Source organism: Artemia sp. Qi Xiang Cuo, chromosome 4, assembly GCF_049724085.1.
Source record: "Artemia sp. Qi Xiang Cuo chromosome 4, ASM4972408v1, whole genome shotgun sequence".
In the NCBI taxonomy this organism is placed as follows: domain Eukaryota; kingdom Metazoa; phylum Arthropoda; class Branchiopoda; order Anostraca; family Artemiidae; genus Artemia; species Artemia sp. Qi Xiang Cuo.
Window position 1 is genome coordinate 13,282,462 of NC_142797.1, and position 25,899 is coordinate 13,308,360.

The 25,899-nt window shown below is 36.8% G+C and overlaps 1 protein-coding gene across 4 annotated transcripts in view; it reads left to right on the forward strand.

The window, feature by feature from the left end:
- LOC148952788 (rhotekin-like) overlaps positions 1–25,899 on the forward strand; it is a 146,779-nt gene that overhangs the window by 44,662 nt on the left and 76,218 nt on the right. For 3 of the 4 annotated variants that reach the window (XM_089088090.1, XM_089088091.1, XM_089088089.1), the window contains exon 3: positions 17,262–17,422. In XM_089088090.1, the coding sequence (XP_088944216.1) occupies positions 17,262–17,422 (161 nt within the window). Of the gene's footprint in view, positions 1–9,808; positions 9,949–17,261; positions 17,423–25,899 lie in introns of those variants that run through there. The other variant, XM_089088092.1, reaches the window with a different exon arrangement.

Sequence of the window (25,899 nt, forward strand, 5' to 3'; positions counted from 1 at the left end):
TAGTTACATACAGGATTTATCACTGGGAAATGGGGGGAATATTTTATCCTGGTGTGTCAGAGAAGACTAAGGGTATTGAGGTAAAATTTTGGGAATTGAGGCGTATGTTGAGCTACATCAAAAGACACTATATGTATTCAAGTTATCAAAAAGGCGTATCTAATATATCTTAGGAACGGGTAAGAGTACTAATTTGATACTTTCAGGGCCTTGACTACTATTACTACTACTGCGGCTGCAAACGCGACTGCTTGCGATTGTGACAGTGATTATTTCTGACTGCGACAACTTGCGACTATCAACAACAAAAGCACGAAGGACAATAGGGTTAGTGTATATTCCCCCAAGTCCCTATTTAAGGAAATATTATTATTAATCGTAAGTCTGATTTCAATTGATTCTCGGACTACCTGCTTTATGCCTAGGTCATTGCTAATAAGTGCGGATTCATCAAAAAGTATATTGCGGCTAGGATTTTCAAAAATATGGCTCCCTAATGCAGAATCATATGAAACAGTGAATATATTAGAATTTAGAGCTTTGACTATATCATCTGTATGCTGCTGTATGCGCTTTTCTAAATTCTGGTGTGTTCTACCTACATAATATTTGTCACAATCACATGGTATTTGATAGACTCCTCTTTGGCGAGTAACTTGGGTTTTATCTTTACCAGAATTTAGGAAATTTATGATTTTAAAATTATTTGTGTATACTACATACAGAATATTTTTTTGTGCAAACTTTTTTAAGATTTACAGTATTTTTTGGGATGTAGGGGAGGTAAATTATGTTTAAGGGCTTGTCAGAAATCTCACATGGTAAACTATCACGAATTTTACGGGAATGTCTTTTCAGTCTACAGTTCATTACACTATCAATAGATAAAATAGGATACCCATTTCCAAAAAGTATGTCCTTGATAAAGTTTAATTCTGCTGTGATATGGGAATCAGAACAAATGTTTAGGGTACGATTGACGAGGGATATTACGACTGCTCTTTTAACTTATGGGGGGTGGTTTGATTTAAAATGCAAATATCTATTATTTTGTGTTGGTTTTCTATAAATAGTAAAATTGAGTTTATCGAAGCAACGAATAAATAACACATCTAGGAATGGGATTTTATTTGCGATTTCGATTTCTAAAGTAAACTGTAATTTCTATCGTATGTATTAAGGTGATCTAAAAAACCCTTATGCTCATTTTCCCCATAGTTCCAGAGTGAAATTACGTCATCCATGTAGCGTCCCCAAAAGATATGTTTCAGAAAATATGAATCTAATGCCCAATTTTCAATATGTTCCACATAAATATTCGCCAGTAACCCGGTGAGGGGCGCGCCCATCGCTAAGCCATTAATTTGCTGGTAAAAAGAATTACGAAATTGGAAATACATTGAGTACTTGTTGCATAGTTTAACCAAGGTCATTAAGACATCACAATCTATTCCTGCTGCTGAAATCTCTATTAAGTGATAATTTTCTTTGATTTTATTTTCTAATAACTGTTCAGATACTATGACTGTAATAACTGTTCATACTTGCGACTACGACTGTGACTGCTTACAAGTGGTACTACATTTACATGTGATTACTTTCAGGGGATGTTGAACAAAATCAAAACGCACTATGTGCATGCTATTTCTCAAAAGAGCATATCAACAATATCTCAGGAACGGCTTAGGACACTAACTTGAAACTCTTAAGTTATGTTGAACACTGAGTACACCTTGAGAGAATCCTAAGGGAGATGCTATACTAAATAAAAACACACTATCTGCATCTAAGTTATCAAAAGGGTATATCTGGAGTATCTTAGGAGTGGCTAAGGGTAAGAATATTCAATCAAAAGATACAATCCTATTTGCATATCGGCTGTCTAAAGGGCTTATCTAAAATATCCCAGGCATGGCTAATGGTATTTAGTTAAAACTTTCAGCAAATGTTGGGGTTGGAGCTGAAATAAATTATAAGCCGTTAATCAGAACTATTAAATTAGAATCGGATATTTTAATTCTTACGTCATAGACATGAAAAACTGGAGAAATATTCATTATATTAACCAAAAACAAAGCTTTGGCAATCGAAAAAGAATAGAATTTAATTATAAGAAACTTTTCGAAAAATAAGTTTTTCAAAGAAAAGTAAAGAGCCATTTTAAACTTAAGACCTGCAAAAATATCCCATAATAATTCAACCTGAAAACGGCCAGAAATTAGTATTAAAGAACAAATAAAATCCATAACGAACAGAAATTAAATTAATTCATAATAGAAAACAAAGAAATAACACGTACTAATGTAGATGAATAAATAAATCTTAAAACGAGTAAAAACTTAATTGATTGCTCAAGTCAAACTTTAGACGAACAAAAATTACTGAAAACAGGAGTTTGGCTACTGCCCTTTCTGCCTTCCCTAACCGCAGTAGTCTAAAGCTTGTTGTGTCATTTGCGCTTTACTGAAAACGAAATATGTTACAAATATTTTTATATTTACAACGTTTAGCAATAAAAAGAGAAATTACAGTGAAATAAAATTTTGAATTGCCTAGTTTCCTGGAATCAATATCATTATATATTAAATATCCAGTTTATTTTCATTATTTTTTTTCCAGTCATCTTGGTTATTATAATGATTTCATATTTATTTGTCGTCGAGGTTCTGAAAATAAATGCACAGTCTTCAAGATAAGTTAGTTCAAGATCTACAAAATAACCTAAATAAACTGACTTGTCATATTTTCAAATACCTTTAGAATTCTAAAAATTATCGCTTTACTCAAAACAGAGCTTGCTTGAGTTTTTTAGAGAATTGTTATTGTATACGAAAATATATCTATAGCATAGCCGGAGAAAGACTATTTAGAGACCTATAAATCAGTCTTTTATCTTCTGCAGGCTACTCATGGCATTTTCTGATTATAGATAACACGCTGTTTCCTAGGACAGTTTTGTGTTTTCAGTAAAGCGTTTAAAAAACATCATGATTCAGTTTCCGTAAGCTATTTTTTAGATATCTTACGTAATACCCAAAGCAAAATTTTTTGTTCGCTTTTAATTTTCAAGTTTGCTCTTTAGTTCGGTAAGAACAACTTGTTTTTAGAAATTAATCTGTATTTGAATCATGCTATTCATTATTCATTGGTACGCGATCAGGGTTGCCACCACGTCGAATAAAAATCCATGGCAAGCAAGCGTATTGGCAAAAGGACAAAAATTTTACCTTTGTGTTACCTGTCGTCAGTTTGATCATCGTTTCATAAGATACTCTTATCACCGAAACAATGATTTTTTTTCCACTGATGCAAGATTCTGTGTCCTGTCAGAAGCCAGGTGTGTGGAATTATTCAACGCGTCCGACGTTCAAATCATTATAGAAATATAAAAGGCCATAAGAAAATGCATCAAGTGATCTATTACTTTCATACTAACTGAACAATGTGTTCTGAAAGCTTTTTCTTAATCCCTTAAATTGTCTTCCATTTTTTTAGTGTCTCTTCTGCAAAGGACAAAGAGGATAATGTTAAACAAGCATAGATATACTACACAGGAGATTTCCAATCAACCTTAGCAGGGACAAATTTCTTTTTTTGGTGGTTAGGCATTGCAGATTTGCGGTTTTCAACCACATTTGAATTTACGCTGTAACTTTTTTAATTCTTTGATGCGCGGGCGAGGCCATCTGTTATCTCTTGTTAACCCAATTCGACAATAGAACCCAGACAGAAATTTAGATTTTTTTTTGGCTATTTTAGCCATTTTTGAACTTAAATTTAAAGGTATGAAAAAAATGACAAAAAATTGAAACTCGTGATTTCTTGGTAAATCCATGCTTTCAGGTAAAATCTATGTTTTTTAATAAGATATCCATGTCAATCCACGGCATTTCAAACATCCACGGTACGGGTAAAAAAAAATTATGTAAACATGGATAAATCCATGGCGGTGGCACCCAGGCACGAGATTGAAAAGCACATAGCAAATACGATTAGCTAGACGAGAAATCTCGTCCGAATATCAGCAATTTGCCCTTAAGGGCTGGGCAAACGTAGCTGATTTCGGGAACTGATTTCCAAATCAGCGCCGATTTGAAAAGAAATTGGCGTCGATTTGAGCTTGAAAAATTTTATAGTTTTCGGCGCTGATTTATAAAATCAGCGCCAACTTTCATCATGATCATAACCAAAAAATAGGGATACAAATAAATAGTCAGCCAGAGATTTCTGTGGTGGAAGACCCCGCTACTGAGCTGAAAACTAAGCTGTCAACTGGAGTCAAACTCCAGTTGACTATTTGTATCCATGATTCTTTGTTTTGAAAGTTTTGCGCAATAAATTTTTTCTTTCAACAAATTTTTCTTACCGCTATTGTTTGTCCACTGATGCTGAAATTGGTTCCCGGAATCAGCTACGTGTGCCGCAAAGTATAATCACCAAGAACAAGTACTGACAAAACCTATCCTCTCCGACAAAAAAAGTGACCCTTTGTATATGCGAACCTGGCAACTAAAAACCGTAGTTACATAATTCATCCCGGTCACTCGTCGTCTGAATCACGCTCTAGCATAATTATTGGCTGGAGCAAAGTACTTTGGCTCGGAGTGATTAAGTAGTAAAAGATTTTGCGTCTAGAGGTGCTGGGGTACGCGGGGTCACTTTTGGAGAGTTTGGTCAATACTTGTTCCGTAGGTGATTATACTTTGGTGTGCCGAGCCCTTTAAGGTTTAACCACGCTGTGCTATTGAGGACATCGGGACAGAAATTGGCAATATAAATGAACAAATTGGCTTCTTTCTAGCTTCCACAACCCGTCGCCAAGATTGTTGTTTCGTAGATAACACAAGAAATATCTACAAAACCAGCTTAAAGAAACTGACTCGTGATGTTTTCCAATAGTAGAATTATAAAATATAGGTACGATATTAAAAATGTAAAATATTAAAAATGCAGAATTATCAAAATTAGTGTTTGAGTGAAAACACAAAACTGGCCTTAAAAAATGGCATGAGCTGAAAATTCCATAAATAGCCAGTAGAAAACAGGAGGTCAATTAATAAGACTCAATAATCACCGGCCATGAAATTGACTTATAGTATACAATTATAATTCTCTAAAAAAAGTTCAATGAAGCTCAGTTTTCAGTAAAGCGCTAGTTTTGAAATCCTTAAGATATTGGGCAAATATCATGAATCTACTTCTATAAGCTAGTTTTGTAGACATTCTTGTGCAAACTGTGAAGCAATAACTTTTGTTAGTTTTTAATTTCAACATTGCTCTTTACTCATCGGGAAGGTGCCATAAATATGCCTCATTTTCGGAAAAAGTGGAAATCACCCCCTAACAGTCATTCAATCTTTTATTGAAAGGTAAACAGTCCCCCTCCCCCTCCCCTTTTCCCCCACAATCGTCCGATCAAAATTTTGAGACAGCCATTTTGTTTATCATAGTTGAAAGGGCCAATAATTATGCATTTGGATACAACATGAACCCCCCCCCCCACAGCCCCCCGGGAAAGGTCTCTAGGTTATAAAATTTACCCCTCGTTTACGCATTGTATTTGTTATTGGGAAGTATGCATACATTTTAGGGTGGTGGGGGGCGAAATTTCTGCTGGGTTTTTCTTCTACGGTTGAATTTTCCATGGGGAGGGAAGTTTCCAAGGGGTGAACTTGTCAGGGGAGATTATACACTGGGGGAATTTGCAAGAATTTGTATACAATTTTTTTTTTATGCGTCTTGCTTTCTTTTTTCCGTCTCAATTCTACGCGTGGAGTTGTTAAGGGTAATTGTCCTATGTAAATTTACACTGGGATTGAATTGTGTAGAAGATAATTTCGTGGGAAGGGTATTTCTCCGTGGAGATGGGGCCAGATTTCCTAGGATTATTTAAAAACGATCAGAAATTAAATAGAAAAACAAGTTTTTTCAACTGAAAGTAAAGAGCAACATTAAAACTTAAAACGAACAGAAATTATTACTTATATGAAGGGGTTCGCCTCCTCCTCAATACCATGCTCTCCTTTTGAAGTCTCTACGACGACCCCTTCCATATGAAACTACATATATGACGTTAAATTTTGAGTTTTGTCCCACTTCTTTAAGAACGACTCCTGAAACACAAGGGTCGTTTAGTTAGAACAATAAGTAGCTTTTTTAAAGTATTAAAAAACTTCAGCGTAAAGACCGAGGTGTTGAAGAGGAGGCAACACCCTTCATGTACGTAATAATTTTGTTCGTTTTAAGTTTTACTGTTGATCCTTACTTTCAGTAAAAAAATGGTACTTATTAAAAATCCGATAAACACGTGAGAAGTGAAGTTTCGTTAATGCTGATGAAATAAAACAAAATAGGATGGAAATATAATAGTTTATAAACAAATTTTGGCTGTATATCTGCACTTTAGGGGGGAGGGGGTAAAGCATAGCATATATAACATACGTAATCTAACCTAACCAAAGTACCTTTTGTTGTACCTTCAACCTCAAAAAACTAAAGTTTAAATCTTTGTCACGGAGTGAGCAATCCAAGGCCGTATCCAGGGGGTGGGTTAACCGGTTTGAACCCCCCCCCCCCCGAAATTTTTGGCCGAGTCGAAAATAAGTCGAAAATTAGTAAAACCTAGGTAAAAATCAGTAAAATTAGTCAAAAACTGAGTAAAACATTTGTAACCCCCCCCCCGAAAAAGTCAAAATTAGTAACCCCCCCCCCCCGAAAAAAAATCCTGGATCCGCCCTTGGAGCAATCCCTCACTAGGCAGCGAAAACCTGTTTTTCACATCTTTTGTTTGGGGAAAAATTGATGTTTTGTGGTACAAAATAACAGGAAACGCCACTTCGTTGTGGTTTGGAAGGATGATCGGCTCAAAACCTCCTGTCTAGACCATTGAAAATTGATTGGCTATCTTAGAATTGCCATACTCTGGAGTTTTGTTGGTGTTGGCCGTTTGTTGCCCTTCAATCACTTTTGATTCTTAAAAAGGGCAGTAGAACTTCAATTAGCAACTGAATGAGCCCCCTCCAAAGTTTATACGATCACCTCTTCCATGTGAAACACCTCTGGGAAGAATAAATAAACATTAATACGTTGAACCCTTATGTCTCTTCTATGGCAACGCTTTATCAATGCCTCTGACTTAAATAGGTGAGTATAACTTTTATTGTCCCTTACAATTAACATCCATAATTATCCGTGGGGAAAAAGTGGGGGGGGGGTTTCCCGTGGCGAAAACGCCTAGACCCATTCAATATGTATGGTGTGTTGAAACTTTAGCTTAAAAGTACATTTAAACTTTGGCGTACATCCTCTCTTCTTATTTTTGCTCTGCAAACATTTCTGTGTGTGCCTTTTATTATACAAAGTATTTTTCGCATCTATGTATTGGGTACAATACTACTACTACTGCTAACAACTCATCGCAGCACCAAGCCGCCTGAGGCCAACACAGCTACGCACGCCCCTCCTCCACCCCAATCGATTCAAAGCCTCCCTTTTTACACCCGCCCACGAAGTTCCCATTTCCTTTAAATCTTTCTTTATGACGTCCTCCCACCCCAGACGGGGACGACCTGCTTTCCATTTAGCCCTAGACGGTTGGCCGAAAAGAACAATCTTCGGCAATCTGTCATCATTCATCCGCACAACATGCCCTAACCACCTCAACCTTTCTTTCATTATAGACCTAGAAAGCGGTATTGAACCACATTTTTCCTATAGCCTATTTTTTGAAATACGGTCAGTAAGCCGTGTACCCAGAACAATCCTTAAGCAATTTCTCTTGAAAACATATAGCAAATCTTAATCAGCTTTTCGGAGCGTCCATGCTTCAGAGCCATATTTGACCACTGTCATCACTGTAGCTTCTAAGATTCTAATCTTGGTTCACAGACTTATCTTCCTATTCTTACAGACTTTTTTTTAACTGTGAAAAAATACCCCGAGCCTTGTCTATTTTATTTTGAATATCTTCACTGCTCCCACCATGTTTACTAATAATACTACCAAGGTAAGCGAAGCTTCCCACCTGATCAATCTTTTCATTAGACAACTTCACCTTTTCATCTTCACTTATGCCTCGCCTGAGTGACTTGGTCTTCTTCACATTAATTTTCAAACCAACAATAGAACCCTGAACTCGCACAACCTCTAAAACTTAATTCATTTTGCTCACACTTTCATCTAGGATGCTTAAATCATCAGCATAATCCAAGTCCAGGAGACTTTTTCCTCCCCATTTGATTCCGTGGTCTCCCATTGCCTTTCCTGTGCTCCTTAAAACAAAGTCCATCAAAATAATCCATATAAAGGGGGATAGAACACAACCCTGCTTAACTCCTGATTTAATACAAAACCAGCTGCTAACCTCATCATTACCCGTAAATACTTCCGAAGACTCGCAAAAACCACATCGATGACTACATATTGCATCATCATGCAACCCAAATAGCGCCAGTGAATAATTTTACTTAAAATTCTGGTAGTTTTTTTTTCTTAGGATGCTTATGTGTGGTTCAATATCATATAGAAACTCATAGCAGATTTTTTTTGCGGTTTCCACAGAAAAATTGTGATTTTTATTAGTGCTAACCAAACACATCTATATTATCCAGGAGGTGAGGGTGTTTTCTGACTCGTAAAAATGTTACAAGTTCATATAAACAAATATTTGATACGTTTTTAAAGTATTTTGCACCCCCCCCCCCTCCGAACAAAAATCTTTGATACGTCCTTGTTGATGGAGGATGATAATCCACAAAACTCTATCCCCTAACGCGCTTCAAAAAAAAAATAAAATATATTTATCCATGTCTTTAAGCGTCTGTATCCTCTTTACAGATGTGCAATTCAGTTATCTGGGTTGGAGTTAGTTCCAACCCACATTTGCAGGGAGATGTTTCAGCCATGGGCGCCCATAAGCTGAATTCTAGGAGGGGGCTTACCTGGTCTAATTGGCACTCTTAATGCTATATAATAGAAATATCAAACCAAAAATATAAAAATAAGGCAGCATCATTCAGCCAGGAGGGGGCTGGCGCCCTGCTGGCATAACTTTTATGAAATATATGACATGAAATGAGTGTAATTGTATGGTTATATTATCTAAATGGCACCCCTGAAGATGCTGCTCCAGAGAACGAATTTACCCTATTGCCCTTCTAGCTACTTCATTGTTATAACCGAGGGCACCCCCAAGATGACAGACCTGGTGTTTTATCCTCTATTTAGAAGATAGAAAATATACAAAAGTGAACATTTTAGAACATTAAAAAAAAACATTGCTGTTTTTTCAATCCTTGACCCTTCCTCCTCTGGCCGACCGGGTGTTCAGCCTCCATTTTAGAAGCTTGAAAATAAATGTTATACAAAAACGAACATTTTGTAAAATTCCGGAAAAAAAGATGTTATCTGGTAAAAATATTTTTCGAACTTCGGTCCCTTCCCCCTTGAAATTTTTTCAGAGTGCTCCCTATAGTACACGTTTCCATGTCTAACAAAAAATTGTTGGATGATTGTTACTTAATTTAATTTATTTGTATTTGTTTTAGGTAATAATTAGGATTTATAAATGGATTTATAAAAGTCCAGTGCTTGTTAAAGATTTAATAAAAATGATAAATAAGTGAAGAATATTTTCTTTTTATCTCTGTTTTGTTTCCTATTTTAATTTTTCATTATCGCCCACGCCTCTCTTCCTTTGCGCATCACACCGGGTGTTTCGCATATGTCGGTGAATGAACAAGTATTTTTACGTGCCACGATTTTTGGCAGTCTTGGGATTGTGTCATTGTTTTCAAGAACAGTCATTTTCATCTCAGTTAATGGTTTACTTCCAGCTACGAGGGATTAAGCTGAACAAAAATTTAAACTGTTTTTGGGCCAGATTTTTCGCAAAAGAACCTTGATTACTGTGCCATGTAGGGAGTTATTTCTGGAGGATTATACTTAGAGGTAAATTTTTCGTTATTCATATTATAGGTTAAAGATTTACCAAGTAATTTTATTTCGTTAGGACGAAACGGGATAAACTATTCGATAGCTTTTTATATGCTGTTTACAAATATAGTTAGAGTTTCTATCGGAAATTATTTTCGGCCCCCCCCCCCTATATATTCCAAAAGAGGGTTAGGTTGGGGTATTGAAATATATAACCTGAATTGGCATTTATACGGGGGGGGGCTGTAATTGATTTCCAACAGAAATGATTGCTATATTCGTAATCAGCATAAAAAAAGGCATCGAGTGGTATATTCACTTTATGCGTAAGTAAATAATATGATTTTGTAGAAATTTACCTATTATTGACTTACGAATAAAGTAAACATACAACTCGATGCCTTTTTTTATGCTCTTTCCAAATATAATTATTTTAGTCGGAAATGAATTTTTGAACCCCCCCCCCCCACTCCTATATATACCTATTCAGGGTATATATTTGCACATTAAGTGGGTGGGGGTAAATTTTATTTCTGATGTAAATGTAAGGTAAGTTTAAACTTTCCACCCCATCCCCCTAATGTGCAAATTTTAATCCCTGAATTGGTATATATAGGGTTGGGGGGTAAAATTCATTTCCGACAAAAATGATTCTCAAGGGCAGTGGAGGGCTGTAAGTAGTTATGTATCATATCTAGGTTCGAGACGCGGGGTGAAGAAGTGGGATACTTTATATAATATTATGCATTACTTGTTAGTTACCCCGACCACACTCTAGTTCTAGATCTGAGTAAAACCGGTTTCTCTGTCTGCATTCGGAGATAATTAGCTTAGTCTCAGTGAGACAAACTGCTATTCAATTATATTTTAATTAAATTTTTAATATATAGAGTTGGTTAGGTATTTAATATAATGTGTTCTGGGTGGCCTGCTTTCCATAATTCTCTGTGGTACTAGTGCATAATAACGACACTTCTATATACTAATGAGAGACGAAACCCGTCAGATGGGTTATTTTCAAGAGACCGCTATTGAGAAATGGAATGCAAAGCATAGTTTTCATTGCGCTTACGATATTTAAACGGTTGGTTTTTCGGGTTTAGGAGGGGGGGAGGTACCTAGGTTAGGTTAGTTTGCGTATTTAATATGTGCTATGCTTTAGAAGTGTCGTTATAATGCACCAGTACCTTCTCTGTTGTAGTTTCCATGATTTCGTTTCTAAAGTATTATATTTTCATCATATTTTGTTATACGGTATTAACCTAACTTCACTTCTTGAGCGTGGTAGGGATAACTAACAAGTATCTATTATGTTTTGGTACTTGCAAAAGCACGTAGATGTAGCGCTTTCCTTTCAAATGAGCCCTTAAACAGCTCTTTATGGTATCCCAGTGCCCTACTAGCGGTAAAAAAAGGATGACACATCGGTGCTTCCCATGTAAGAAAAAAAAAAACTCCTTGTTGATCAACGTGCCGTTTCTTTGAGCCGCAATTGTGTTTTAGGTTTAGTCTGAAAGTTTACCTTTCATGCTGAAAGTCTCTTGTTATCTAAGGTCATCAAATGCCTTTTAGAGATGGAGGGAATAGAGCTGGGGCGTCAATTAGGAACTGGGAAGGCATTTGTCTCTATAGTTCCAGCTAGATTTTGAAAAATGTCTTCGAGGGGGATTTATATAGATATTTAATTATTTATTCAATTGAAAAATTCGAAAAGGAACAAATTTGCCCCTTCTCAGAGATTAAATAAAAAAAAACAAGTTTTTTTTAACTGAAAGTAAGGAGCGACATTAAAACTTAAAACAAACAGAAATTATTCCGTATATAAAAGGGACTGTCCCCTCCTCAGCGCCTTGCTCTTTACGCTAAAGTTTTTTATTGTTTAAAAAAAATAGAGTTGTGAGAAAGTCAAACTTCAGCGTAAAGAGCAAGGCGTTGAGGAGGGGACAGCCACTTTCATATACGTAATAATTTCTGTTCGTTTTAACTTTTAATGTCGCTCCTTACTTTCAGTTAAAAAAACTTGTTTTTTTATTTAATTTTGAACGTTTATGAATAAATGCAGATTTTGATCTTGGCTCACAGTACATGAATAATTAAAACAAAATTTTCATATTAATTTACTTTTATTTGGTTAAATAGCTTTCTCGAAACTTGTTTAATTTTATTTACTAACGTTTTTATTAGTAATAAGTATACGTAAATTACAAATTAACTTACGTCACAAAATTCAGTGTTTACATACCTTTAATACGTATACTTAGGGTTTTACTCCCTATTTAATACTTTGCAATTTCAGTGACAGTTTGAATTTTGGTCAAATTATTAAAAACTGATCGGTGAGTAAACCAGACTGTTACATGGAATAAATTAAACGTATGACAATACTAGGACATTTCTGGCTAAAAGAATAAAGTGTTGACTAAGGGGTAAATCCAATTATATATGTAATATTTTCTGTTCGTTCAAAGTTTTGATGTTGTTGCTGTTGCAGTTGAAAAACTTGTTTTTTTTATATTTAATTTCTGATCTTTTTTTAAATAATGCTGGAAAGTCCGGCGTCCCCTTCATAGCAATGTCCCTCCCCCGATGAAAACTTCCTTCATAGAAAGATCCTCCTACATAACCCCCGACCCCAGGCACGTACGCAGGAATTTGTTTCGGGGGGGGGCCAAATCCTTCAAACCCATTATTCTGTGAGAAAAATCTGAAAATTATGGGAAAATGAAAAAATCGTGAGATTTTGGGGGGACCCGGGCCCGGAGGCCCCCCCCTGCGTAATTCCCTGCCCGACCCCCCCCCCCCACTACCAGGAAAAATCTCCCCTGAAAACGTCTGTACTGTATACTTCCCAATAACCAATACTATATGTTAATATTAGGTAAAGTTCATAATTTCAGCCCTCACCCCGGAAAATTCGGGGGATTAAATCATCCTAAAAGACTTACTGATAATGTTTTCAAACATGCTGAACAAAAAGGCCATCTCAAAATTTTGACCAGGTGACTTTGGGAAAAAAATGAGCGTGGGAGGGGGCCCAGTTGCCCTCCATTTTTTTTGGTCACTTAAAAAGGGCACTAGAACTTTTAATTTCCATTCCAATGAGCCCTCCCACTATATTCTAGGACCACTGGGTCGATACGATCACCCCTTGAAAAAAAAAATAAATAAAAATAAACACGCACCCGTGATCTTTCTTCTGGCAAAAATGCAAAATTCCACATTTTTGTAGATAGGAGCTTGAAACCTCTACGGTAGGGTTCTCTGATACTCAGAATATGATGATGTGCTTTTCATTAAGGTTCTATAACTTTTAGGGGGTCTTTCCCCCAATTTCGAAAATCAGCCGAATTTTCTCAGGCACGTAACTTTTGATGTGTAGGATTAAACTTAATGAAAATTATATATTTGAAATCAGCATTAAAATGTGATTCTTTTGATGTGTCTATTTGTATCAAAATACCGTTTTCTAGAGTTTCGGTTACCATTGAGCCGGGTCCCAATAACCAATACTATATGTTATATAATGTTCATAACTTTCAGCCCTCCTCCTGGGGGATTCAATGGGTTAAGTCATCCTAAAGGACATAGTTATAATATTTTCGACCATGCTGAACAAAATGGCTATCTCAAAATTTTGATCGGGTGACTTTGGGAAAAAATGATCATGGGAGGGGGCCTAGTTGCCCTCCATTTTTTTGGTCACTTAAAAAGGGCACTAGAACTCTTAATTTCCGTTCCAATGAGCGCTCCCACGATATTCTAGGACCACTAGGTCGATACGATCACCCCTGGGAAAAAAAAAACAAAAAAAACAAATAAACACTCATCCGTGATCTTTCTTCTGGCAAAAAATGGAAAATTCCACATTTTTGTATATAGGAGCTTGAAACCTCTACAGTAGTGTTCTCTGATACGCTGAATATGATGCTGTGATTTTCATTAAGGTTCTATAACTTTTTGGGGGTCTTTCCCCCTTTTTCCGAAAATCAGCCAAATTTTCTCAGGCACGTAACTTTTGATAGGTAAAATTAAACTTGATGAAACTTATATATTTGAAATCAGAATTAAAATCTGATTCTTTTGATGTATCTATTGGTATCAAAATTCCGTTTTTTAGAGTTTCGGTAACCATTGAGCCGGGTCGCTCCTTACTTACAGTTCGTTAGCACGAACTGTTTGATTTTGAGTACACCCTCCTTCATTTCGTGAATGTACGCCACTGAATAAAGTTAGATACTTTAAAATACCTTCACAGGGCAATTGAGTCTCTGGGCACATTCCTATTTTCCCTCACCTTAATCAACTACATTCCAAGATAGCTAAAGAACTGTAGAAAAAAAGAAAAAAAAAACAGCAAAAATAACGACTGTGTAGTGACCCTGATTAGACTATGGTGATGTCCTTGAGTAAAAAAATAACTAGAAACCCAAGGTCATATCTAGGGGAAGGGGATACCGGGTTTGTCCCCCCCCCCCCCAAATATTTCTCCGATTCGTGAAAAAGGTAATAAAAACGTACATAATCAAATTTTGGATGCGTGTTTAAAGTTTTTTTTTTGTAATCCTCCCTCCCTGAACAAAAACTTAAATACAGCCTTGTGAACAGCTTATCTACTAACTTCTCAAACATCATAATAAAATCAGTAGCTTCATATGCGGCAATACTTATCGCGTTATGATAACGTCGATCCGTGTTAAATCATTAAAAATCATAGTTTCGTTATATCCTCCCAAGGGACGTACGCAGGGGACGCACGCAGGGACGTACGCCCCCCCCCCCCGAAATCTCACGATTTTTTTTCATTTTCCCATAATTTTCTGATTATTCTCACAGAATAATGGGTTTGAAGAATTTGGCCCCCCCCCCGAAACAAATTCCTGCGTACGTGCCTGACCCTCCTTATTACTTAACCATGCCTATTCTAATGACCAAAACCCCCCATAGTTAGTCTTAGCTACACCTATGCTTTTATAGGCCGTGTAATTAAAGACTCATTATCTAATTTTTAAGAAACGCCCCCGCCCTTTTGTGCATACATGGCCTATAACACTTACCATGGTTTAAGCTATTGAATTAAAATAACACATCAAGTTTATGGTGTCCTTTTTTAATATTTTGTTTTCTCTCTTTTTATTTTTATTTTTAAAAACAAATTTTTAATTTTTGATCATTATGAGCCAGAGTTCTTTCTTTACTAGGTCGCGGTGCATTCCACAATCATGAAAAGATATATACGCAGAATCCAGAAATTTGATTTTGTTTTACGGGGTGACTCAGATGAAAATGTGCTTTAAAGGGAGATCTTTTATTTATCTCTATGCAGGGCCGTACACAGGATTTTGTTTTGGGGGAAAGGGGGCAATTTTTACTCCACATGGGTATTTGTTCAAATTTATTTTGCGAAAAATCAATCATTGTTCGGATTTATCGTGCGAACAAATTATTTCTTTTGTCAAAGTTCAAAATGGATTCCTATTATCAAAATAAAAAAATTTCTATAGTATTTAGGATAAAGTTTTGCCACACCGGGGTATTTGGGGGGGGGAGGAGGGTCTTGAGCAGAAAGACTTATGCACTGGCATTCGCTTCAGTTATACCGTTCATTTCGGAACACTTTTTCTGTATTTTGACTAAGGAGAATCGATTCCTTAAAATTACTTTTTAAATCACAGCGTTGGCTCACTGTCTTAAAGACAAAGTGCCCATTAGCAAATTTTCCCCACACCACAGGAAATTCCCAAAACTAAATCTGGTTAAATATGTCAGCGGTTTGAAAAGCTAACGAGAGGCTATTTTAAAATAAAGAAAACTCGCTATCTCTTATTAATTGCTAAGCAGAGCGCTGTCTACTCAATGTATAGATAGCATAAATAATATGCATCCTGTTTCGGTAAAGTTTTCAGTCAATAGGCTAAGCACAACAGGGAACTCTCGAAGCTGTCAATTGCTAAATGGCTTTGGTCTATGCTAGAATGTTTTTTGGAACTACCTTTTCCTGAACTTCAGATAGAATATTCTGCTCTGTTCTATCGAAAAAACAAATTTTTAATGATGCCAGTTTCATTAAACCTAAATATCTCTATCTCCAGCACAAAATGGGAGAAGTTAAATGGCTTGTCTAAGATTTTCGGGAAAGCAGGCGTCGGCTTTTAGTTTTCTGTCCTTTTTTCGGATCTTTTATCCAAGCTCTACTGATTATGGCAAGACCGCCATATTATTTCTTAATAGTTTGACCGCACAAACTATTGAAAATGTCATATTCACTCTTTCCTTATAATATTATTCCCAAATCACCAGAGAATTCTGCTACAAATTTTAGTTTTCGACTTGACGTCAACGGTTTGTCATTCCCAAATTTTAATGGAGTTTGATTTGCGACTTCTTTTCGTCTGTGGTAATGGACATTCGTCCTTTTTGTTGTAAGGGTTCTGGACAAAACCCGGTACTGGTGCATTATGCGGGCACCGCTATATACCGCTATATATCAAGGAAACCAGTCACGAAACTTGTCAAACGGGCTATTTGCAAGAGACCGCTATAGATAAATGATTGCAAAGCCGTGATTTCCCAATGATTTACAATATTTAAACAATTGTTTTTTGGAGTTTAAGGGGGGGAAAGGTACTTAGGTTAGGTTAGGTTACGTATTTAATATATGCTATGCTTTGCCCCCACTCTCCCCCTAATGTGCAAATATGTAGCCCAAATTTGTTTCTAAACTATTATATATTCATCCTATTTTATTTTATTTCGTTAGCATTAACCAAAATTGACTTCTTTCGTAGTGCCCGCATAATGTACCAGTACCCAAAACCCTTATTCTACAAAAAAGAAAAGTTTGGATAGCAGATGCAAGTTTGAAGCAATCAAATTGTGTTGTTTTTTCTCATTTACCTCATTTCAATTTGCTATACTTATCCTATAGAAAATTCAATCAGATATACCCAAGGAGACCCCTTTAATTTTCTCGGAATATTAAAGAGGTCTTCGAGATACCGTATGCGTCAAATAAAGTCATTGAGTTTACGTTAAAGTTGCATTTTAAAAACGGCTTCCGACATTGTTAAACGTTGAGCTCACTTTTCGCCTTGCACGATTTTGGAGAAAATAAGTTATAACAGTAAGCGAGTTATAAAAAAAAAAAAACTATATTATATAATCGTTAAACAAATCCTAGATACATTAACTTTTTCAACGTCTAAATAGCAACGGCAAAACAACAGCATCGTCTACAGTACATAACCTAAAAAGTAAAACGGCACATTTATGGTAAGAGAAACAACCTCCAACGTTATAAAGTTCCTTTATCATCACCTACTGTTTTTTAGGATTCAGGAAATACAATGGGTACATACACAGTAAGTAAGGAGCATTTTGAAGGTATTTCACCAGAAGCACTTGAAGCAGCTAAGCATGTACAAATGGCAAAACTGAGACAGTCAAGGGCATTGGATACAACTGATGAAATATCCATTCTAAGTGCTGAAAGGTATGGTGTTTTATTGTTTTTATTTCAGCTCTTCGGAACCCCTGAAAAAATATTTGGACCAGCTATCAAAGCCGTATCCAGGGTTTTTGTTCGGGGTGTGGTTACAAAAAAACCCGTAAAGCGCACCGAAAATTGTTGACATATATTTACCTTACTTTTTTAAGAGTTGGAGATTCTTTTTTTGGGGGGATTTTTTTTTTTGGGGGGGGGGGGTTCAAACTGAGTACCCGCCCCCTGGATAGTGTCGTGCTGGCAGCCCTGGTTCAACCCTGGAATGGGTATTTTTAGGCGTGAATTAACCATTAAATGTATAATTAAGGGTGATTTTTTACTTTGAAAAGGGGGACACTAGAGAATTAAGGTGTGTGCAAGTGATAAAATGTCAATTTAAGCGTTGAAAAGTAGGGTAACAACCCCAGTAGTCAGGCAGTGCCTAGGCCATATAGTTCCCATTTCCTTTAAATCTTTCTTCATGACATCCTCCCACCCCAGACGAAGACGAACTTTTTTCAGTTTAGCCTAACACGGTTGGCCGAAAAGGACAATCTTCGGTAATCAGTCATCCTTTAACTGCATATCGTGTCCTAGCCATCTCAACCTTTCTTTCATTATAGCCCTAGAGAGCGGTATTGAACCACATTTTTCGTATAGCCTATTGTTTGAAATACGGTCAGTCAGCCGGGTACCCAGAACAATCCTTAAGCAATTTCTCTGGAAAACATCTTGCAAATCTTCATCCGCTTTTCTCAGCGTCCATGCTTCATAGCCATATTTGACATCTGTCATCACTGTAGCTTCTAATATTCTAATTTTGGTTTGTAGACTTATCTTCCTATTCTTCCAAACTTTTTTTTAACTGTGAAAAAACACCCTGAGCCTTGGCTATTCTACTTTTAAAATCTTCACTGCTCCCACCATCTTTACTAATAATACTACCAAGGTAATTGAAGCTGCGCGCCTGATCAATCTTTTCATTACCCAACATCACCTTTTCATCTTTACTCATTCCTAGCCTTACTGACTTAGTCTTCTTAACATTTATTTTCAAACCTATTCTAGCACCTTGATTTCGCAAAACCTCTAAAACTTCATTCATTTTCCTCACACTTTCATTTAGGATGCTTAAATCATCAGCATAATCTAAGTCCAGGAGACTGTTTCCTCCCCATTTGATTCCGTGGTCTCCCATTGCCTTTCCTGTGCTCCTTAAGACAAAGTCCATCAAAATAATCCATATAAAGGGGAATAGAACGCAACCCTGCTTAACTCCTGATTTAATAAAAAAACAGCTGCTAACCTCATTTCTTACCTTAACCGCAGCAATGTTGTTCTCGTACATAACACTAATCACTTTAATATATTTGTCTGGTATACCATACAAAGATAAAACTTTTACAAAAGCTCTTCTATCAACAGAATCGAACGATTGCTCGTAATCTATAAAACTGAGGACCAAAGGTGTTTGAAAACTCAAGCACTTCTCAATTATTAGCCTAAGAGTGAAAATTTGGTCAACACATCCTCTACCTTTTCTAAAACCGTACTGCTCTTCTCTTAAAACTTTGTCTATGGCATCTCTCAGTCTAAAAAGTATCATATTACTAAGCAATTTGCTACCTACAGAGACCAGACTAATGCCTCGATAATTACCACACTCACTTTTATCACCTTTCTTATAAAGTGGCTTAAGTAAGGTTTACCTAAAATCGTTAGGTACTTTCCCTTTTTCAAATATCATATTCATAATCTTCAGTAACTTATTTCTAACCTCAGAGCCACCATATTTTAAGAAACTCGTTTACCACCCTATCAGTACCTAGACCCTTTTTATTTTTCAATCCTTTCAGTACTGTCACTGGTTTTTCATCGCAAAATAAAACTTCCTTCACATCCAAGATATCATAAACTATTTCATTTTTCTCTGTATCTGTTCATTCAACTCTATCATAGTTTAGCAAATTCTCAAAATTGTCGGTCCATCTCTCTTCAGTTCTTTCCTTATCGCTAATTGTGGCTCCATTCCTTTCTTTAACTAGGCCAAGTTCGGATTGACTACTCCCTCTCAATTTATTAGCATGTCAGTACAATATTTTACTATTATGCCGTCTAGCTGCATCTTCCAGATCCTCGGCAATTTTATCAATGGCCTCCACTTCAGTTAATATTTTAATGCTTTCTCCACTTTCTTTACATTCCTTTTGTTTTCGTATGATCTATCACTCAGATAATTCTCGTACAAGTCTGCTTTCTGCTTCCTATTAAACATAAAGCTTTTTCACCGATATTGTTAGCTGCAGTTCTAGCTTTCTTCCCTAAGACACCTTCAGCAACTTCACAAATTATTTTTCTAAAATTATTCCAACCATATTCCACATTAACAAATTTTAAACTCTCAAGTTTAGTATTCAACTGTTCCTGGAAAGTGTCTTCCTTCACCAAATTTACCTAGGCAAGGATACCATCTGTCCCAATTTCTGCCGACCTGGGCGTTAAAATCTCCTAGTAAAAAACATCATATTTCTACCTAGGACCCTGTCTATTTGCTCCTGTAACTGTAAGTAAAATTCATCTGAGTCACTAGTATCTCCGTCAGTCGGTTCTACAGGGGCATATACTACTATAACTGATACCCTGAACTTTTTAGTCATATAATGAACAATTAGTATTCTATTATTAATACCTTCCTAGCCTAAATATGACTAAGCAGCTACCTTATCATAGGCAGCGCGCTAGCACTGCCTAAGTAAAGAATGATATGGCCATAATGTGTTTTTTTTTCTTCTATCTTCGACAGGCACTTCGTATCGAAGGAGTTGTCGTAGAAACTTAGAAAAGGGCTCACTCGATTGGAAATTGGGGTGGCTAAGGCCCTTTTCACAAGTCAAAAGTGATTGGAGGGCAACTAGCCCCCCCCCACGCCCATCATTCCCCCAAACATATCCAATAAAAATTTTGAGATAGCCATTTTGTTCAGCGTAGTTGATTTCCAAGTAGAAAATATCTTTTTGAGGAGGATACTCCCCCAAAACTCTTGGGGCAAGGGTTTTAAGTTATGCCCTGAGGGCATATAAGAACAATGTTGGCACAATGTACCATAGGCTATATTATTTTTTTACTTTAGAGCAGGGAACTTCATGTGGAAGGGGTCGTCGTAGAGACTTCAAAAGGGGCTCATTCGATTGAAAGTCAAGAGTTCTAGGACCCTTTAGTCGAAAGTGATTGGAGGGCAACTAACCCACCCCCCTACGCCCACCATTTCCCCAAACACATCCAATCAAAATTTCGAGATAGCCATTTTGTTCTGCGTAGTTGAGTTCCATATAGAAAATATGTTTTTTAGGAAGACACTCCCCCACAACCCTCAGGGCAAGGGTTTTAAGTTATGCTCGGGGGGCATATAAGGTTTTTATAGAAGGCATTGTCGTAGAAACTTCAAAACAGGCTCATTCGATTGGAAATTCGAAGGGCTAGTATCCTAGTATCCTAGTATCGAAGGGCTAGTCAAAAGTGATTGGGGGCAAAGAGCCCCCCCCCCCACGCCCATCATTCCCCCAAATACATCCAATCAAAATTTTGAGATAGCCATTTTGTTCAGCGTAGTTGATTTCAAAATAGAAAATATGTTTTAGGAGGAAACTCCCCCACAACCAGGGCAAGGGTTTTAAGTTATGCCCTGGGGGCATATAAGGTTCTTATAGAAGGTGTCGTCGTAGAAACTTCAAAAAAGGCTCATTCGATTTGAAATTCAAAGGGCTAGTGCCGTTTTTAATAGTCGAAAGTGATCGGAGGCCAACTAGCCCCTCCCACGCCCATCATTTCCCCAAACACATCCAATCAAAACCAAACACATCCAAACATCGATGTGGGTATAATGTATTATTTTGTTGTTGTTGTTGTTGTTTAGACCAGGGCACTTCGTATCGAAGGAGTTGTCGTAGGAACTTCGAAAAGGGCTCATTCAATTGAAAGTAGAAAGGGCTGATGCCCTTTTTAATAGTCGAAAAAAGGGCTGATGCCCTTTTTAAAGTGATTAGAGGGTAACTAATCCCCCTTCCACTCCCACCCTCTCATGCCCACTCTCCCAGTTGCCCATCATGTTTAAAAACTAAATGTTGCCTTAAGATTAAATCAAAACGCATCGTGTTAATGCTAATTCCCAATAAGGCATCTCAGCAGTATCCCAAGAATGACTGAGGGCACTATGTTCAAACTTTCGGGGCTATTTCTGCTCTTAAAATTTAACCAAATCAAAATAGCGTAAGTGTATCCAAGCTATCAAAGAAAGTAAACAGATTTTTTGCAAATGGTATCAAGTTTTTCATTTCAGGTCAACTAGAGGAGGTATGAAACTAAATTAAACAGTACTATATGTCCAGATTTTTAAAAGGATGTATGTAGTTAAAAATCACTGAAATTTTTTCTCCAGCATACAAATAGCAGGCCAAACTATAAAGTCTTAAAAAACGAAAAAATTTTAAGTATTATTTTCTTTTTCCCTGAAAAGACTATGTCACTATAAAACGAACAGGAATTAATTAAAAAAAACTTTTTCCACAAAATAAATTTTTTAAAGAAAAGTAAAGAACTCCATTAAACCAAAAATGAGCAAAAATAAAATCAAATAATCTACCAAGTGTGAAACTACCACAAATCAGCATCGATAAATAAATGAAACCCAAAACGAACAGAAATTACAATAAATAACCGAACCGAGTCAAACTCAAAACGAGTAGAAATTAACATAAGTTGGGCGCAAAACCACTATGCCTTCCTTAGGCCAGAACAAAATTTGCACTTTACTGAAAAAATACAAATGAATGTGCATTGTCAGTTTAATATACATATACTGATAATTAGTAATCAAAATGTTAATATTATTTGATTTATTAAAGTTATAAAAGTAAAAACATTTATATTTTTTCAGTAAAGTGCAAATTTTGTTCTGGCCTAAGGAAGGCATAGTGGTTTGCGCCCAACTGATGTTAATTTCTGCTCGTTTTGAGTTTGACTCGGTTATTTATTGTAATTTCTGTTCGTTTTGTCTGAATTTTGTTGGAAAAAGTTTTTTAATTAATTCATCATAATCCCTACTCCCTGTCTATGTACCCAATCCTTCCTGCCTGAGTAAACAAATTATATATCATGGTTAGCATTAACTGATAATTAGGACTAGGGTAGCTCGGATTTCCAGGCTACAATTTTGGAAAACTTTGTTTTCAGAATATAGATTTAGGAAAAAGCTACCCCCAGAGCCTAGCCAATTTAAATCATTATTCTTCTTCACAACACTTGCTTTACATTAAATATGTCCAAGTTTGAGCCTATCTGGGATTTAGATAGGCTTACTTTGTTCTAGATTTAAGACTCTGTGTCCAAGATTGGGCTGCATTTTCGAAGATTAGGCTCAAGCTCAAAGCGTGTGTCCAACATTAGGCTCCACTATGGACTATCAGTGCATTTAAAATATTCAGCATTGTTTATGGATAAAATATTCGGGCTAATCACCTTCTTATTAAGAAAATTCAGACAAATCGAATGCCAAAACAAAACACTTTCTACAGCGGAATCTTTTCACGGAGAAAAAATTATTAGACAGCCCCTTGATTCTCCGGATGGAGACCTCTCTTGCCCCCCTCCCCCAATAAAAAGGCTGGAGCCCCTTAGACAGGACGGCTTAACCTACGCTATTTTATTGGCTTTTTACATCAGTATTTCGGGATCTCAAAATATTTTTCAGAGTGGTAGCCGTGTTTCAACTGTGGAAGCGGTATGTTTAGCCAACGAACAAGTGCATAAGTATAGAACAGAGTTGAGGTTTGTACCGACACACAGGTCGTTTCTTGGGCTTATTAGTTTGATACATTTAGATTCGAACTTGGCTAAAGCAATGGGGGCAGTCGGCTTCTGCATAGTCCTTATCAGATTTTCAGTGGGAGTTCAACCCCCGGCCCTTGAAAAATGGTTTTGAGGGTCCTCTGGCCGTCAAGGGGTCCCCCTGATTAAGAAAATTCGTCACCTACGTCTTCCGTTGCTGCATTTGTTCTTTATAAATATTGTGTGACCTATTCCCGTGTGTATCAATTCTCGTTTGTCATGGTATTCCCACTGCTATCTTAAAAAAGGATCTAAGAGATTATCTTTCAATGGTGACATAGATATGCTGCGTATTAATTATGCAATGATGAACGTCTTTATTAGACCGAAACCAAAACCACAGTTTTATGGTTAAATCTCCCATATTGTAAAGTCGGCATTTACTACCGATTATGAGGAGATGAACCAATAAAGGAAGTGACGGTTACTTTCGCTTCCTGACAATCGCAATATTTTTGTGAAATTATCTGCAACTTGCCATAATTATCATTATCAAGATATGCGAAAAAATTACATGTATAAGCTACTTGCTAAGTTCTAGGCTTCCTGCACTCTTTTTGGGCTCATGGGAGTTCAAAATGCGTCAAGTCGATGGGTAGTTTGTCGGGGAGCCGCGTTTGCCCCCCCCGTACCGAAAAATACCCCCCCCCCTCGCGGCTCGTTTGTCTCCAATCACTTTTGACTTTAAAAAAAAGGACTAGAACTCTGAATTTCTGATTGAATGAGCACCCTCCGAAGTTTCCGCAATTATGAGGTGGGGATATGGGAACGAGGAAGGGAAAGTCTCCTTCCTATATGGAATACGTTCTGCTCATTTTGGGGTTTAATGTTATTCTTTACTTTCATGATAACAGCATAGACCAGACATATTCCCAGAAATTAAGAGGAATTAAAATCTAATTTCACGTTTTTGATGAAAAAGATTTCGTCTACCATTAATGATATACTTTCAAAAAATAGAAAATCAAAGTCTATACCTATTCGCCTTAAAGACACAAATGGTAGATTAATTGACCCTTTACATGCACCTGATGCATTTAATAATTATTTTTTGAATGTTCCTCATACTGACTCCCGCTCCTCCTCACAGGCTGTATTCCCTTGCTTCAATTTTAGATCCATGTTTTTCTGCCCAACTGATAGCAATGAGGTACTTCAAATCATCGGTTCTCTCCCTAATAGTTTTACTCCTGACTGTCTTGGACTAACCAATAAGCTCCTGAGGACCAATATCTCCTTTTGTTTACGAGCCCATCAAGCATATTGCCAACCTATCTTTAACCCACGGAGTTTTCCCTGATTTACTAAAGTCAGCCATTGTTATTCCAGTTCTTAAAAAGGGCGATCCAACTGAGATAGGTAAGTCCAACCCCAACCATTCCTGTTATGTCTAACTTTCTCAAAAGAATTATCTTCAGCCGCCTGCTTACTTGTCAATTGCGCTGTCAGCACTCTATTTCCTTGATCTCTTCTCAACTATATGTTTATAGGCAATCATATTTCTCTCCCAAGACTCCAATTGACACTAAGCACTTCATAAGCTCACAATTTTACCTATAAAAAATGTATTGGACTTATTTTTGCATTTTTCTAAGGCCTTTGACACGGTCGATCATATTATTTTAATTAGTAAATTAAATAGTTACGGTATTCGTGGTGTTTCCCTCTCTTGGTTCAACTCTTATCTATCTGGAAGGGTACAGAGTGTAAGCCTAGGTGGAGTATCCTCTCAGCCCTTACCTGTTCGGAGGGGTGTCCCGAAAGGCTCCGTTCTTGGCCCTATTTTATTTCTCCTATATATCAATGATCTTGTTATGGACCTTGGCCCTTCAGTGTATCCTGTATTATTTGCTGATGACAGCAAAATCTTCATCACTGGCACCAATTTACCATCGGCAATAACCTCTACCCAAGTCCTTCTCAACAGAGTCCAGGCGTGGTGCCTTACGAATAACATGACCATTAATAGCAAAAAAAAGTTAAATAGTATCATTCAGAACCCCCTACAACAAAGACGTAATTCAAACTGCTCTCGGACTCAAGTACTCCTCCAACATCCTCCCATAAGTGGAGGTTGTCAAGTTTCTTGGGGTTTTTATTGCCTCATGCTTATTATTCTCGAGTTATATTTCTTACATCACTGCAATAATTTTGAGACAAGTAGCTCTAATTAACCGTGTCAATTATTTTCTTCCTCCTAAAATTCTAGTTACTCGCTTATGATTCCTTTACTTTTTCTTACCTTTCTTATTGCAGATCAATTGGGGGAAAGACAAAGCAGTTTTTCACTAAAAAACATAAATTTGCCCAAAACCATGCCATTAAAGCCGTTTTTCGGCTTCCCCGTCCATATCCCACCCGTGATTTGTATTCAGATTTTGGCATAGCTCCACTTGATCAAATCATACAAAAACTAAACTTATCGCTTGCTTACTCTGCTTTCCACAATAATCTTTCACCTCAACTACTAACCTATTATAATATTAATAATTCGGAAGCCCACTGTCTCCGTTCATCCAATAGAGCCTTTAAAATTTCTAAATGCGTTTCTTGTGCATCCCAGCAATCTCCCATTTACAAATCTATTATTCAATGGAACAAAA